The sequence below is a fragment of the Hippichthys cyanospilos genome, chromosome 3, assembly GCF_059441005.1.
Source record: "Hippichthys cyanospilos isolate Australia breed blue-spotted pipefish chromosome 3, RoL_Hcya_1.0, whole genome shotgun sequence".
Lineage (NCBI taxonomy): Eukaryota > Metazoa > Chordata > Actinopteri > Syngnathiformes > Syngnathidae > Hippichthys > Hippichthys cyanospilos.
Window position 1 is genome coordinate 15,282,791 of NC_142371.1, and position 16,982 is coordinate 15,299,772.

Genomic DNA, 16,982 nt, shown 5'->3' on the forward strand with positions numbered 1-16,982 from the left:
TCCAACCGCGGAAAGTATTAATCTCGTAAACCGGGGCCTAATGTGTGTGTGAGTGTGTGTGTGTGTGTATGTGTGTGTATAGTGCAGATTCATAGGGCTTAACTTTACACTTCCTCCATGTACATTTCCTGTTTCTTACACTTTTATTTTTAAGGTTTCAAACTGAACTGAGCTATGACTTTCTGGAGGTACACGATGGCCCAAACCTCCTTTCTCCTCTGATTGGCTCATTCAATGGAACCCAGGTTCCTCAGTTTCTGTTTAGTACAAGCAACCTCCTGTATTTGCTGTTCACTACAGACAACAGTAGATCCAACAGTGGCTTCAAAATCTTCTATGAAGGTAACAATACTTGCATGCAATATTAATTTTACTTTGCAGTGAGCACCGGTTATCGACTTTTCATTCTTATTTTAGGTCTTGCTCGAATGAAAGGGTGTCTGAGTGAGTGAGCATCAATCATTGCCCATTGTTTTAACATAGTACATGCTACAATTGAATAGAACAGTTCTTTAATGTCAGTGTAACTTGTATCATGTACAACAATATTTAAAATATCAGACCGTTAGTGCAATAAAAACGACATAATAAATAAGTATAGATGGAGTGCAGAATGCCCAGATCCACTAGATTTTGAGTTATGTTGCTCCCTTGCTTCTCCCGCTGTGACAGTGCAGCATCGAGGGCTGAAGCGAGGGCATTCTCTTTGGCTCTGGATATGAACTGGTGTGGATCCTGAGTTCTAGGGATGAGTGATGTGATGTGACTACAGACAAGCTTTTCAAAACATTTCATGACCACAGGGTGGGAGCCACTGCCGGTTGTCTTTAAAACTGGAGATGTGAGGGTTTTTGGGCAGGGGAACGACGGTGGAAGACTTAAGGCACAGTGGACTGGGCCAGAGGCTGGTTGAAATCCTAGTGGAGGCTCCAACCGGTTTATCCGTGCAGTCCTTCATCACCCATCCCGAGACAATATTGGGTCCTGCAGTCTTTCTCGGGTCCGCGGCCTGCAGTGTGCACCTCACCTCATGCTCTGTGAGGGTGAAGCTCCTGTCGACCATGGGGTGTGGCGTGGTTGCCTCGCGTTGTTCTATGTAGAAACAGGCAAATTAGTTACATTAAGTATTCCCAACTATGGACCTCTGTCAAAGAGAAATTCCTGAACCCGGAAAAAAAATGTATGCATTGAATTTTCTATGACTTAATTACATTAACGATCGATCCCTTGCAACGGAAGCAATTTGGAGGGCCGCATTAGTGCAAACACACTAAGTTTCCGCTTAATATAAGAGGAAAAGTGTCCGCTCCTCCCTTTTCAATCGAATAACATGATATCCAAAACGGTGACATGTAAGTGACTCATTATTGTTATGAGTTTGGCTGTAGGTACAAAAGATTTTAATGTTATTCATTTACGTCCTGTAGATCATGGCGTCCTTAAGAAAAAGAATGGTGATTACCATGTAGGAGAGGGTGAAATGCATCCATTTGAGCAAAACGGGATACATAGTAAAAAACATTAAGGAGACGCTTGCTCAAAAAGACTAATTCTACGAGACTTTGTTAAAAAAAAAAGCCATTATTGCACAATATAGTTCTGGCAATTTACCTTCAGAGGAAATTGCTTGTGGATCAATTCACAAGAATCACCAGACATCAACGATGATCAACTGGACAAATAGTTGTTAATTAGCAACACAACTGTATGATACGCAGGCAAACATTTTCATAAAGCAAGAAATTAAGCCAACACATCCATTTAAAATAGTCAAATTTTTCTCCCACGACAGTCAAAACTCATCATTAAAAATTGAGTAGAGTACAGTATAACACACTGTAGTTAAGTAAAGTACTGCACTATATTGTATTGGCGTTATTTTATAAACATTACGGCTTTTGGACCACGTTTTTACATTTTCCAGTTCATATAGCGCTCATGTTCTTAATACTAGAGTTTTTGATTAATAAACAGGTTTTGGACAATATAGCTTTGCATTTTATTATTGCTTGTTATTATTTATTGCTTGTGTTGTTACACATGTACTTTATTTTGTTAACTTACTTGCACATTGGCGCAGGACACGTACCCCACATCGTTCCCACTTAAGGAAATTCCGCCATAAGGAAAGATTGGACAACGCAATTCCTTACAAGAGAATACTTACTGTATTCAGCTCCTCTGGCCACGGGGCCTCACCCTCAGAGGCTGCCAAAGGGGACCTGTAGTTGGAGAGATCTTGAACTCACTGCCACATCTACTGGCAAGAATATTTATTTTCTTAAGAGATGCTGCTGGGAGCAGATATTTTCTTTATTACAACATAATATAGAGTGCCTGAAAAAACAAATATTGTCTGAACAGGGGAATGGTGAATTTCAAGACTTCTTGTAGTAGAACAGATATCATTTAAAAACTTGAGTTTATTGTTTTGTTGGTACTATCAACTTAAATCAGACTACAATTGTTTTTCCCTATTCATATTCAATTCTCATGTTCTTTACTCTAGTTCATTCCTCTTTTACTCACAATCTCACCAATTCCTTCATAACCAACTGAAGAAAAGCGCCTGCAATGTATGTAAGTGATGATTGTTAATATGTGGTTAGTGATACAAATCACTTAAATTCTTGCAGCTCGGAGCTGCTTTCTTAATCAGTTCATGAACCATAAATGAGCAGAATTCGACTGGCTCACTAGAGGCCTCTAGCTAGTTATTTTGAGGCCCAAGACAAATAGTGACTACTTATAGAAAATGGTATCGGCTTCTTCCTGGTGTCCATTGGGTCATGGAACTGACACCTACAACACTGGGCAACAGGCTGGACGAGTCTTGCAGATGAAGGGATATACTCAGCCATTTTCAACTCCAATTATCTTGTGATTGATAAACGGAAATCAAAGATTAGTTAAAAAAAAAAAAGACTGTGGCATAGGACTTTTAAAAAACGAACATGCTTTCAATAAAGTCAATGCCTTTGTTAATGTGATATGTAACAACATGTTTATCAAACACTTTTTGTAGTTGTTACAGTGGACACATACTCCTGTTTGGATCCTGGTATCCCAGTCAATGGTGTTCGACTCAGCAACAACCTGTCCATTGGCTCTATAGTATCTTTCCAGTGTGATCCAGGTTATAGACTAAGCTTCGAAGAACCACTGGTTTGTGAAAAGAATCACTTCTGGAGCCACCCTCTGCCCACTTGTGATGGTATGTCGACACAGCCTTTACAGTATTTTAGTGATGATATTTCAAAAGGGGCCTTGTGAATAAACTCAAGTGGTTGTCACACCATGCTAGTATCATTTGTTTAGTATAAATGTTGTATGAATAGTATTTCAAAATTAGGACATAAAAATGTAAAACAAAATTATGTGACGTCTAAATTAAAATACAGTATTTTTCAGACTATAAGCCGCGACTTTTTCCTCATGATTTGAGCCCTGCCGCTTATTGTTCAGTGCGGCTTATCTGCTGCTTTTTACCCCACCAGTCAAGCAAATGTGTGTATCTGCTCAAGGTGTCAGTTTATGAAACAACTATGAAATAGAACTGCAAAGATGTGATTCAATGGCTTTTTAAAAATACATTATTAAAAATATATTTTAAAATAAACTATTAAAGATATATAAAAAAAAAAGTCTAAATTGAATAAGATTATTCTGCCCTTCAAAATGCAGTACAGTACTAACTTTGTTAAGATTTGTACAGAGACTGAGAGCACCCTCTTTTGGTTACTTCGAAATATTGTTTTTCTCAGTAGACGTGAGGTCTCCAATGTGGCAGCACGGAAAGACTACAGGTTAATGTTCGAGGTTCGCTGATCTTATTTGGTTTTGCCTGGGACGAGAATTGTCCATAAGTACACAAGTTGTCAAAATTGTGACACTGTTCATCTCTTTTTTTATTGTTAGAGACATTGGAAATAAGTGTATTTTTTCGTTGTGCAACTTGTTTGTTAGCTGGAGAGGTGCTATGTATCATTAGCTGATTAGCGGTTTTATTTTTCTAGTTTTACTCCGACCTAAAGAGGGTAACGGTCAAACGCATGGATAAACGTATGTATGCTTATAGCTCTGTATAGTTGTGTGTTGTTGGGTGTGATTGATTAGGTGGGTGAATGGCTGTTCGTCTTTATATGCCCTGCACTTGGAGGGCAACCATATATATATATATATATATATATATATATATATATATATATATATATATATATATACATAAATATATATATATATATATATATATATATATATATATATATATATATATATATATATATATATATATATATATAGTTGCCATCCAAGTGCAGGGCATATAGGGACGAACAATATATTTATATATATATATATATATATATATATATATATATATATACGAACAGCCATTCACCCACCTAATCAATCACACCCAAGAACATGTTTGCATGACAAAACCCTCTCATATATATATATATATATATATATATATATATATATATATATATATATATATATATATATATATATACAGTCGGCCCCCGGTTTACGAACACCCTCTTTTACGAACATTTCGAGCGTGGACCGCTAAGTTTTTTGTCCCCCACTTACGCACAAATCTTCCGTCTTACGAACAATACAACATGCGAGCCATTGTATTCGTACATTTATTTTCGCTTTGCTACGTCAAGTAAATCAGAAGTTGACGCTTATCACAACAACGTTGAACGCTATTGCTCTTACAATGTCACAGTCACTGTCTCAGTCACGGTGTCAGTCACGGAGTCAGTCACGGAGATGCTATTGGCCGGCGTCACGTCAATCACAGAAATGCCGATATGCTATTGGCCGAACGCCTTTATCTTGCTTGATGGCACAGCTGTTCGGGACGGAAGGAAGGAGAGAAAATGAGTGAAAAACGGAAAGAAGGAATGTTGTGAAGACTTTGCAAACATTATCTGTTAGACATGGCTTCTAAAATTGCAAGTGGCAGTAAAGGAAGAAGTAAGAGGATGATGACAATAGAAACCAAGCAGGAGATAATAAAAAAATACGGAGGGGCATGCATAGTTAACCTTGCTCGTGAGTTTGGACGGAACCGCTCGGCAATCTTCTAAGGGCAAGACTTTCCTTGCCGGGGGACGGACCTCGCTCGACAACAAAATGGAGAGGCTTCTTCTATTATGGATTAAAGAGAAGGAAATCGCCGGTGATATGTTTTAGTTTGAGAAAAGTTCCTGTTTAAGAAAATAAATACATAAATTCTGCGGGTTGGTCTCTGCTCACCTCTGTGTCCACTCAGCTCAAGTCACTTCCCAGAGGTAAATGTCATTTATCCTTTGTATGTCCATGTTAATTAAATTAACTGTACCGTAGATTATGGTACTAATTTTAAATATGTGAGTAAATTCGTGATGGTTTTATCTATAATTTCACAACGCGTTGCCAGTCAATGTGTGCATACAATTGACCTCGCTTTGCTACATCAACGAAATCATCTGCTCACGCATGACACGGCAACGCTGATATGCTATTGCTCTTACAATGTCACAGTCACTGTTCCAGTTACGGTGTCAGTCACGGAGATGCCGATATGCTATTGGTCGAACGCCTTCATCTAGCTTGATGGCACAGCTGGACAGAAGGAAGGAGAGAAAATCAGTCAAAAATGGAAGAAAGGAATGTTGTTAAGACTTTGCAAACTTTATCTGTTAGATATGGCTTCTAAAATTGCTAGTGGCGGTACAGGAAGAAGTAAGAGGATGATGACAATAGAAACAAAGCAGGAGATAATAAAAAAAAAAAATACCAAGGAGGCGCACGCATGGTTAACCTTGCTCGTGAGTATGGCTGTAACCGCTCGGCAATCTTCTAAGGGCAAGACTTTCCTTGCCGGGGAACTGACCTCGATCGACAACAAAATTGAGATAGTGAATAGTGAATAGAGAATTGAATAGTGAATGCGTGCAACGCGTGCAAAAACCTTAGGTAAAAACATCACGACTTTATACACATATTAAAAATGAGTAACATAATCTACTGTACAGTTAAATTAAATAACATATACAAAGGAAAAATGACATTTATCTTTGGGGCGACGTGACTTGAGCTGGGTGGAGGCGAGGGGAGCAGAGACCAACTCGCAGAATTTATTGATTTATTTTCTTAAACGGGGACTTTTCTCAAACTAGAACATATCACCGGCAATTTCCTTCTCTTTAATCCATAATAGAAGAAGCCTCTCCATTTTGGTGTCGAGCGAGGTCCGTACCCCGGCAAGGAAAGTCTTGCCCTTAGAAGATTGCCGAGCGGTTCCGTCCATAGTCACGAGCAAGGTTAACTATGCGTGTGCCTCCCTCTTTTTTTTTTTTTACATATATGCGAGATAATAAAAAATACGAAGGAGGCGAACGCGTTTTTCATTAGTTCTGTTAGTATTTAATCCCCAGCGTTTTGCCTCCCTTGTCGGGTCTTTGTACGTCTTCCCCTTGCCGTCTTGCCTCGCGTTGCCCTCCTTCCCGTGCTGCCTCCCGTTCCTTGTCGCCCCCCGTTTCTTGTCGCCCCCAGTCAGCTTCAGTTCAACGTTTTTGGTTTGTACTTTGTATTTTTCGATTCTTTCAACCCTGTCTTTGTTATTAAATCACCTTCACTCGAGCCTACCCCAGTCAGCCCTGCATTTTTATTGGTTCCGCCTTTCCCACATCCCGCACCTCCTCAAACCGCCATGCCCCGTCGTGACAGCTCCACTATTTGTACGATTCTTAAAAACATGGACGCCATTAAAGAAAGCAAATCTTCGAAGGGCATTACTGTCCTTGCCAGGGGAAGGACCTCGGTCCACAACGAAATGGAGAGGCTTCTTCTTTTGTGGATTAAAGAGAAGGAAATCGCCGAAGATTCACTCACACAAACGATCATTTCTCATAAGGCACATGCCATCTTTGCCGATCTCTTGGGAGCCCAGCGCGACGGCGGAGATGAAGGATCATCGCAGCAAGCCCCCCCGGAGTTCAAGGCTTCTCATGAGTGGTTTGATCGTTTTAAGAGGAGGACTTGTATCCACTCAGTTGTGAGGCATGGAGAGGCAGCCAGCTCTGACAAGAAAGCAGCGGACGGATTCCTCAAAATGTTTGCGGTATTAATTTCCAGAGAAGGCTACCTTCCTCAGCAGGTGTTTAACTGTGATGAAACTGGTCTTTTCTGGAACAAAATGCCCCGTCCCACATACATCACAGCTGAAGAAAAAAAAACTTCCTGGCCACAAACCGATGAAGGACAGACTTACACTCGCATTTTGTGCAAATGCCAGTGGGGACCTAAAAATGAAGCCCCTCCTTGTGTACCACTCGGAGAATCCTCGTGCCTTCAAGGCACAAAATATCGTGAAGGACATGCTCTCTGTGCTTTGGAGGTCTAATGGCAAGGCTTGGGTCACGAGGACCATATTTATTGAGTGGGTAAACATCTGCTTCGGTCCTGCTGTCAAGAAAAATTTGGAAGATAACAATTTTCCTCGGAAATGTCTCCTGGTGCTGGACAATGCTCCTGCTCACCCACCTGACCTCGAGGAGCACATACATCCGGACTTCTGCTTCATCAAGGTTCTCTATCTGTCACCGAACACCACCCCTCTCATCCAGCCTATGGACCAGCAAGTGATCGCTAACTTCAAAAAACTTTACACGAAGCATCTTTTCAGAAGATGTTTTGAAGTGACCGAGCGTACTCAACTCACCCTCCGAGAATTCTGGAAGGGGCATTTCGACATTGTTCAATGCCTGAAATTGATCGACAAAGCGTGGAATGAGATTTCCGAGCGGTCCTTGAACGCCTCATGGAAAAAACTGTGGTCAGCGCAGGACGAAGCCGTAAATGATCCCGTGCCTGAGGGTGATGTTGAGGAAATAATTTCACTCGGGAAGTCCATGGGGCTTGTTGTCGACGAGGCTGATGTGAATGACCTTATAGAGGAGCACAAGGAGGAGCTTACGACTGAAGATTTGAAGGAGTTGGAGGCCATGCAGGTGGCCATCATTAAAGAGGAGCTGTACTCAAGTGACGGCGAGGAAATGGAGACAGAAAAAACGACATCGGCAGAAATAAGGGAAGCGCTCGGTTGGTATGAAACCTCAGAAGATTCATTGGAAAAAAACACCCAGAACAAGTTCTCACCAGTCATCTTATGGACACTGTTAATGACAGGTGCATGAGTCATTTTAGAAACATTTTGAGTCGTCGTCAGAAACAGGTTTCTTTGGATAGGTATTTCTCTCCAAAAAATGTGTCAGAAAGCCAAGCTGGTAAGATTCTAATACAAGATTCCAGTAAAAAAAAGCTAGAAAATAAAGCAAAGATTAAGTGCTATAAAAAATAAGTTGTGGCGAGGCGAAGAAACCACACGTTGCTGTGCTAGTGGAGATCTTTACTCTTCGCATGCCATCACAAAACTGATACAACAAAGTCCAAAACAGCAAAGACAAAGCCAACAGGTTCAAAGCATCAAAGGATCATAGCGACATGCCTACTGGGTGAGAGACATGGTCCTAGTGTCCGCCACACAGCTCCCCCCCGAACACCCAGAAAGGCATAACGGAAAACCCCACAGGGTATTCACCAGTCTGGCACCCTGAGTCACATTCAGGTCCTGGGCGGTGCATGTGACACCAGGGCCCCAGGTGCGACAGGAGTAAGGGTGAGACGCTCAGCGTGAAAACCATGAGGTAGCGTTGGCAAAGGGATGTTCTGAAGTTCCGCAGGAGCCGGAGTGGCAGTGCTGACCTGCATGCTGGCAGGCACAGTGGCTTCCGAGGGACGGCCGGTCGCGGCTGCGTCCCAGTCTGTGCCTGGGCATGAACCTGCTGCGGCACCAACACCAGCTGACCCGCTCTGATGTATACTCGGACCATACCTGCGGGCATGGTGAATTGGAGGGGCGGCTGAATGATGGTGGCTGGAGGCCTACTGCTGAGGCCGGACGGACATCGGTAGTAGATGAGGCCGCCCGGCTGGAAGATCCCGGTCGACGGCCAGGGACTCCGAAATTGGACTGCACAGCCGTTCTCACCAGCGCCCGTACCAGCCTGTTGCTGGCTGGTTCGATCCCTGGTGCGCCAAGGGACTGGGCGACGGGTGAGAGGACCCTTGTTGGGGTGCTGGCTGGCTGACGTGGTACCAGCTTGCTGCATTACCTGACGTATAGTAGGCTGGTGGAGGAATGTCACGACGTGGGACGTCTGCGGTGATTCCTCGCTGAAACATTCTGACGTCCGGGGTCACCCATGTGGCGAGACTACATCTCCAACAGCCTGACTAAACTTTCTAACGTCTGGGATAATAATATGGCAAGATGACCCATCCGGGGTCACCCATCACGTCGGGGTCACCAATGTGGCGAGGCGAAGAAACCACACGTTGCTGTGCTAGTGGAGATCTTTACTCTTCGCATGCCATCACAAAAACTGATACAACAAAGTCCAAAACAGCAAAGACAAAGCCAACAGGTTCAAAGCATCAAAGGATCATAGCGACATGCCTACTGGGTGAGAGACATGGTCCTAGTGTCCGCCACAAAGTTCCCGTTTAAAAAAAAGTTCCCGTTTAAAAATAAGTTCTCGTTTGAAAATAGTTCTCGTGCAAAAATAAGTTCTCGTTTTAAAAAGTTCTTGTTTAAACAAAAAAGTCATCGTTTGAAAAACGTTCTGGTTCAAGAAAAAAACAAAACATTTTCTGCCGATGTCCGTCTCTGCTCCCCTCCGCCTCCACCCACCACCAGCTCAAGTCACGTCACCGCAAAGGTGTATACTGTGTATATATATATATATATATATATATATATATATATATATATATATATATATATATATATATATATATATATATATATATATATATATATATATGAGAGGGTTTTGTCATGCAAACATGTTGGAAACATTGCAATCTGGTGGTAGGATAACAAAGCACGTGAATTAAGTTTTTTTTTTTTAACTTTTCCTTTTTTCATAATGTTTATATCGCCGTGGATCTGCTTGTTTCAATCGTGGCAGCCAATATGGATTAAAATTTGATTACTTGTGCAGCCCTTAAACAGTGGACCTCTGGATTACGGCGTCCCTGGCTTATGTTTATTTCACGTTACGATGTGGAAAACGAGTTTTTCGTCCCCTCTTAAGTCATTTATCCCGCTTTACGATTATCATCAACAACTGTCATGACCTGTGGGGTTGGTTGTGTTTGTTTTGCCTCCCTCCTGAGGTGTTTTAAGGTAATTGTTCTTATTTTTTGTTGGCGTCGAATTGCCTCAGTTGCAACGCGTCACTACAATGCTGGTCTGCTATTGGTTGGCATCTCAACTCCTTAAGATACTGTTCTGCTATTGGTTAAGAACCACTGTTCTAGACTCACCGATGAGTTGCAGAGTAATGGAGAAAGACTAGGGGTCCAGGGTGCGGTGTTTGAAAGACTCTACGAATGTTTGGATCAATTTGACAATCAACTGCATACTGTCCGTAGGTATAAGCAGCGGGCGAGCAACTTACTGGTGAGAATTTGTGGTTCTGGTGTCACAGCAGGTTACTGTGATACGGATTTTCAATCGTTTCAGTTTTTAAACAGCGCGCCACGCGAGTTGCTCCACAGCGAATTTGGGTTTTGGGGAGGGAGCGGTGGTCTCTTAAAGGGACATGCACCAGGCAATGGAAATGACAAGAGCAGGTCTTTTAAAGGGACAAGGACCAGGCAACGGAATTGACAAGAGCAGGTCTTTTGAAAGGGACAGGCACCAGGCAACAAAATTGACAAGCGCAGATTTCTTAAAGGGACTGGACTTTATTTCCCATGGGTTACACGTTGAATCAGTAGGTAAGTGACTAGTTAGTGTAATGCACTCTGAGTACCCAAGGTAGAAAAGCGCTGTACAAGCGAAAGTCCAATTTCAATTTAGCAGTTAGTTAGACACAAAATGGAGAGGTGGTCATTTTGCCAGCCTGAAGAGTTCTTCTTATTTGTCACATCTGGTGTATGATGGAAATTAGTATTGGTTATGAAAGGACATGTAATGACCAAACAAGGAATGATTTTGTACTTTACGAGAGGGTTGGCAACTATAGATATGACCTTTCCGATCAATTGTACTGACTGCAAACAACCAGAGTGGAGAATGACTGTATCTAATCAATTTAAGTCTTGTGGTAAGTTGTATATCAATATTAAAAATACAGTACATGGATATCACTTCACCCAGGTCAGAATATATGGTGTGGCTTTTATTGCTTCCTCAACAAACCCTGTTAAGATGTTGCCACTGGGTGATCTTTTAAGTGTGACTATAAAAGGAAAAGGTGGCTATATAGAGGGTCGCTGGGTTAATTCAGGATTTATTTAATGGATAGAGAGAGCTTAAAACAAGACTAAGAAACATTGTGCTGACAGAATTGCAGGTACAGTTGAAACCCACCATACGAAATAAATCCATTCCGGGGTTTTGGATCGTAAGGCAAAATCCTCGAATGGTGGACAATAAAACCTATGGCAATTAGCTAATGCATATAAAATCCCAGATTAAATTGCATATACATAATAAAAAAATTGTAACAAAATAGTATAATCAGTGCTACTTCCATATAACATACTTGTATACAATTAAATAACATAAAAAATAAAAGAGTATATAAAGGAAAAATGAAATTTTATTTACCTTTGACGTTGACTTGAGCTACTTACAACCATAATCCCTAGCGAGGGTAGCCTAGCCTTCTTCACATTTCTTTATTTTTTCCAGCTTTGTTATCCATACTTATCATCTTCTTACTTCTCCCTTTAACATCACAAGCAATTTTGGGACTAACTGGGACTAGTTGGCTAACCAACTAAATTTTGAATTAAGCACTAAAATGCACAATAAATATGATATTGTAAGCACTCACAAGAGATCAAGTCTTTAGAATATCAGCATCTTGGGACTCCATGGTGCCGACCAATAGCAGACCAGCATTTTAGTGACTTATGCAGTGACGCATGTAGTGACGTATGACCATGGTGCAACTCACAGGGACAGCCAAGCATTGACAGCCAAGTTTGAATTTTGTGTTGTTGATCCTGTGAAGTGGAAAAAAATCCATAAAGAGGGGATGAGTAGTCCACTTCATAACATGAGAAAAAACGTAAGCGAGGGACACCATAACCCGGGAGTCCACTGTACTTACAAAGTAGTAGGATAGGATGTGGTGTGACTGAAATATATTATTCATCCAAATTGCTTCTTTCTCTCAGGTGAGGGATATCTTGCCTCATTTACAGTTCTCTTCTTTCCCAACAGTATTTATCATTAATTATATTTCATTCCTATTCAGCATCTTGTGGTGGGGATATCAAAGGGCCTGGTGGTGTTATCCTCTCGCCTGGCTACCCTGAGCTCTACCCAAACTCCCTGAACTGTACATGGATTGTGGAGGTTAGCCATGGAAAAGGTTTGTGGTAAACTCCATATGCACTGACTGCAAACGCAACTATACACACATAATATGGCTTCCATTAGCTTGCAAACTCAATGAGGAATAAAGTGATTCCTTTCTAAAATGAAGAACTTTAAATTATGAATTTCACCTAACTAATTAAGAGTTCGGTAAAGACTGATTTGGCCAATGTATGCCAAAATACACTGACTGTTCCTATTTGGAGCGTACCAAAATTTGCAAATATCCATTATATTTTTTGTTTCTCACTCTGCAGGCTTTGCCTGACAATTTTTTTTCCCATTAAATTACCATATAGATCACCACCCTTCTAAGAATTGAATGAAAAGCTGGACCCTGGTAAGGGTCAGTTTCAAATAAATGTTGCGATGTTAACAATATTGGCCAGAACAAACAACACTCAGGCGTTGAGCATGAGACACATGATTCTCTACAATGTCATACTCACATGCTTTAGTTTCTCACACACTAAAAAATACCACTGGAAAACAAGTTTTTTCATTGTTCAAAAGGAGAGTTTTGGTTGAACATTGTTAGTGTCTTCTGTTCAAAGGCAAGTTAGGATCCCTATTAATAGCGTGCCAAAGCCACTTTTAGTGAATGCTATACTGACACATTTTTTCTTTTAAGCTTTGTTTTCAACATAATCTACTCGATAAAAGCCAAGTTTCCTCCGAGAGATCTACTTGGCTTTACTTTACTTGCTTTTTCTGGTATCTACTGGTTTGTGGCTAAAAAAAAGTAGTCTGAAACAAACAAACAAACAAAAAAAAACCTTGAAGTCTATATAATATATGTTATATGTATCCTCAATACTTTGATAGGGCCTGTATCAATTATACCTTTGCTGCATTGGAAATTCAATTTACCCCACCTTTAAAACCCAGCTTCTCACCATGTGGCTGCTCTTCACAACATTGTTCTAAAGCCGACCACCATGATAACAGAAAAACAACAAAAACGCTAACATCGTAGCCATCAGTAATGGGAGTCAGAGGTGTAGTGAATGAAAAAGCCAAAAAGCAGCATTTTACTGACACTGAAATGAACTAGAATTACCAACAAAGCAAGAGGCATGACAAGAACGCACACAGTAAAATGTCTGTTCTACCTTGGGAAACCACTACTCATAACAACAGTTCCGCCCATGGGGGAATCATTTACAACAAACGCTGATTGTCTTGTTGTGTGCTCCCTAAGACCCATTTTTTGCGTCATGAAAATTTTCTCCACGAAATCTTTGTAACTAATACGTGAAACGCTGTTGTTTACTTGGCTTGCTCGGTGCAAAACCTCTGCTCCTCAACTCTGGAATGAAGACAAAAGTAAAAACGCGAATAGCTCCTTGGATAAGGTGGCCCTGTATTTACGCTTACACGGGCGGGTGGGTGCTGTCTAATAGGGAAGGCCTTCATATGCCTTCTATATGACAATAGCAGTTTATTTGTTTGGAGTGAGACTAGGCAAGTACGACAATGCACTGAGTTTCTCTATGAAAAAGAAGGAATGCATTTTCAAACAGGTTGAGTTAAAACATCAAGTTTAATTATCCACTGACACCAATAACATAACTGATTTTCTCCTCAAAGGTGTGCAGTTCACTTTCCATTCCTTCCACTTGGAGGATCACCATGACTATCTTCTGATAACAGAAAATAGCAGCTTCACTGAACCACTGGCTAGACTCACTGGCTCTGAGAGACCAGCACCAGTCAACGCGGGCCTGTATGGCAATTTCAAAGCACAGATTCGCTTCATTTCAGACTTTTCCATCGCTCTTCAGGGATTCAACATCTCCTTCTCAGGTATGGTAGGACATGAGATGTGTTTGCAGGAGGCAGATTAATTAGTTTGGTTTCAGAAAGAACAGTGTGGGTGACATTTTAAAACAGAAAGGTAAAAGTGCAGGGGTCATTTTATATCAATTCATCAAAGATGATACTCAATTGTCCCCCAAAATGTGTTTATCGAAATAAATCGTAATTTTGAAAAGTGGTTCCCAATCTATTAATTTTCCAAATGATTTTCCAGCGCTTTGATCAAAATGGTGCCCTGAGTTGGCAGCTGTTTGCAGAGCTCTGTTTTTTTTTTTTTGGTGTTGATTTTGTCATTTGTTTTGTCTTACAGTGTTTATTGTCCTTCATGTGGAGCCATTGTAGACTCTTTTCAGTACAGTGGACCCCGTGTTACAGCGCCCCTGACTTACGTTATTTTCATGTTGCGACGTGGAATACTACGTTTTTTTATCCCCTCATTATGGTATTTTCCCGGTTTTGCGACCAAAACAACTGTCATGACCCTAGGGTCTTGGTTGTATTTGTGTTGTTTCATCTCCATTTGCAGGCGTTTTTAGGTAATTACACTTATTTTCTGTTGCCGTCCCTGAAATGCGTCACTAAAATTCTGGTCTGCTATTTGTCAGCGTCTCCTCACAGAGATAGTGATCTGCTATTGGTCGGCCTCACTTGTTTCAAAATGGCGGAACGGTAAAACTTTGTTCGATTGTGAGTGGTTACAAAACATATTTATAGTGCATTTTACTGCTTAATTCAAAGTTGAAAGGGTTAGCCATGGGTCTCAAGAATGCTAGTGATATTAAAGAGAGTAAGTAAAAAGATGATTTATATGGCAACATGGCTGGAGATAACCCTTATTAAGGAATATGGGCATAACAAGGGCCACTCAAAGGTAAATAAATCCTTTCTGTACTTTTTTAAATTTATAATGTTTTCTGATTGTATACATGTATATGATATATACGTAGCACTTACAGTACTATAATATTTTGGTACACATTTTTAACGGACTAATGGATTAATCTCGTAACACGCGGGGCCACTGTATTTTGGCCAAAACATTTGTCAAAGGAGTCAAATCTGCTTGATAGTTGTGCATTCTCTCGGCAGCATGTGTGAACCAGCACTAATTTTGATGGAGGGAATGTTGGTGCTGTTTGTCTGTCGCTGCATGACAGACGGTGGAACACTTGGGTTTTTTGTGCCTGTTAGCATTTTTCACGGTTTTGCCTTGTTCAGCAGAAATGTCACCACTGTTGGGACTGTGCGTTGGTGCAGATGGGTGACAGGTGGAGCTGATGATGACTGAAACTTAAGAGTTGGCGCTTGGAAATAGGGTGGATCCAAATAGGACTGTAGAATCAAACTATTATTTTGTTTGGATGTATGTATGTATGTCTGTCTGTCTTTGTCTGTCTGTCAGTCAGTCTGTCTGTCTGTCTGTCTGTCTGTCTGTCTGTCTGTCACTCATTGTTGGGCACTACAACTGCTTGCTGACTTTTAAACTTAGCTTATAGCATGTGTGTGTGATGCCATGCATGCTGTGATCTTGACACGCTTATCCACTAGTGTACTGGCCTCACAGAACCTTTCTGCTCTCCAGGTAGTTAAACCTAAAACTGATTTTTTGCTAATCAGTGCTAATCACATATAAACATGGCAGAGTATAATGCAAAGAGTTTGGCACTGTATTTAATACAGTGATCCCTCACTACTTCACGCCTCGGCTTTCGCGCCCTCGGTGCATCATGGATTTGTTTTTTCCTTTGGGGTGGGGACAATATTGTAGAGAGACATGTTGTTAAGGTTTCCTGCATGCTAGATAGGCGAGTTATTTATAAATGCACTTGCCAGGGGCACTCTTTGTTAGTCGAACTAGTACTGCAGTACACTTATTTACTTAAATCTTAAATTATTAAACCTTGTACAGTCAATGTACTGGTATGCCTTTTTTTTCGTGTCTTGGCTGTAGTACTAATCGGGATCACGGTGAGCAGTTCTTCGGATGTCCAACTAAGAGCAAGTCACAAGGAGCTTATCAAACATAATTAAAAAACTGAGTTTACACTTTAAATTCCAATTGCCAATCCAATAAAAAAAAAAAAGACCTTTGACGTCTACTGTATCGTCATCAGTGTTATTGAATGAATTAACAAGATCATGTCGGCAGTGACTGTCTTTGATGGAAATGATCAATCATGTTATGTGGGTTGCTGTCCTCATGAATGAGGAGATGGGCAGAGAGTGGGGTTGAGGTATGAATTAATTAACCCCCTCCTATTGCAGGGACCAAAAAGTGGGGAAGAGAGGTGAAAATGCATTAATAAAATGAAGAGGGAGAAGAAGTGGCAAATGATATACAGGGAGAATATGTAGAGATGAAAAAAATAGTATACAGTAATCCCTCGCTTTATTGTGGTTGATCTTTCACGGGTTTGCTGCTTCATGAAATTTTTTACAGCGTGGATATTTTTTACAGTGCATTGTGCTCTGAATCCTGATTGGCTAAGAGCCAATCACTTACTTGTCACAGTTCACAAGTCGGCCACCTCACTTCCAGCTTCACCACATCCGCTTAGCCCTCCTTCTAATCAGCCTCGAACACTAACACCTGCAACCACTTACCCGCTCAGTATAAAGCCCGGTCACTTCCCTCCACAACCCGCCAGATCGTCTCTATGCGCTACGCCGAGCTTTCCAGCAATTCCTCCTGCCAGCCTGCCTGTTG

The 16,982-nt window shown here is 41.1% G+C and overlaps 1 protein-coding gene and 1 long non-coding RNA gene across 5 annotated transcripts in view; one reads left to right on the forward strand and one right to left on the reverse strand.

Moving 5' to 3' along the window:
• LOC148425860 (CUB and sushi domain-containing protein 3-like) overlaps window positions 1-16,982 on the forward strand; it is a 627,928-nt gene that overhangs the window by 140,891 nt on the left and 470,055 nt on the right. For all 4 annotated transcript variants that reach the window (XM_088410975.1, XM_088410976.1, XM_088410977.1 and 1 more), the window contains exons 17-20: window positions 155-342; window positions 3,026-3,214; window positions 12,336-12,452; window positions 14,048-14,263. In XM_088410975.1, coding sequence (XP_088267101.1) covers window positions 155-342; window positions 3,026-3,214; window positions 12,336-12,452; window positions 14,048-14,263 — 710 coding nt within the window. The remainder of the gene's footprint in view (window positions 1-154; window positions 343-3,025; window positions 3,215-12,335; window positions 12,453-14,047; window positions 14,264-16,982) is intronic.
• On the reverse strand, window positions 8,393-9,545 carry LOC148425861 (uncharacterized). The gene is made up of 2 exons (XR_015865128.1): window positions 9,174-9,545; window positions 8,393-9,087 (listed from the first exon to the last, which is right to left on the reverse strand). It is a non-coding gene; the product is annotated as an uncharacterized LOC148425861 (long non-coding RNA).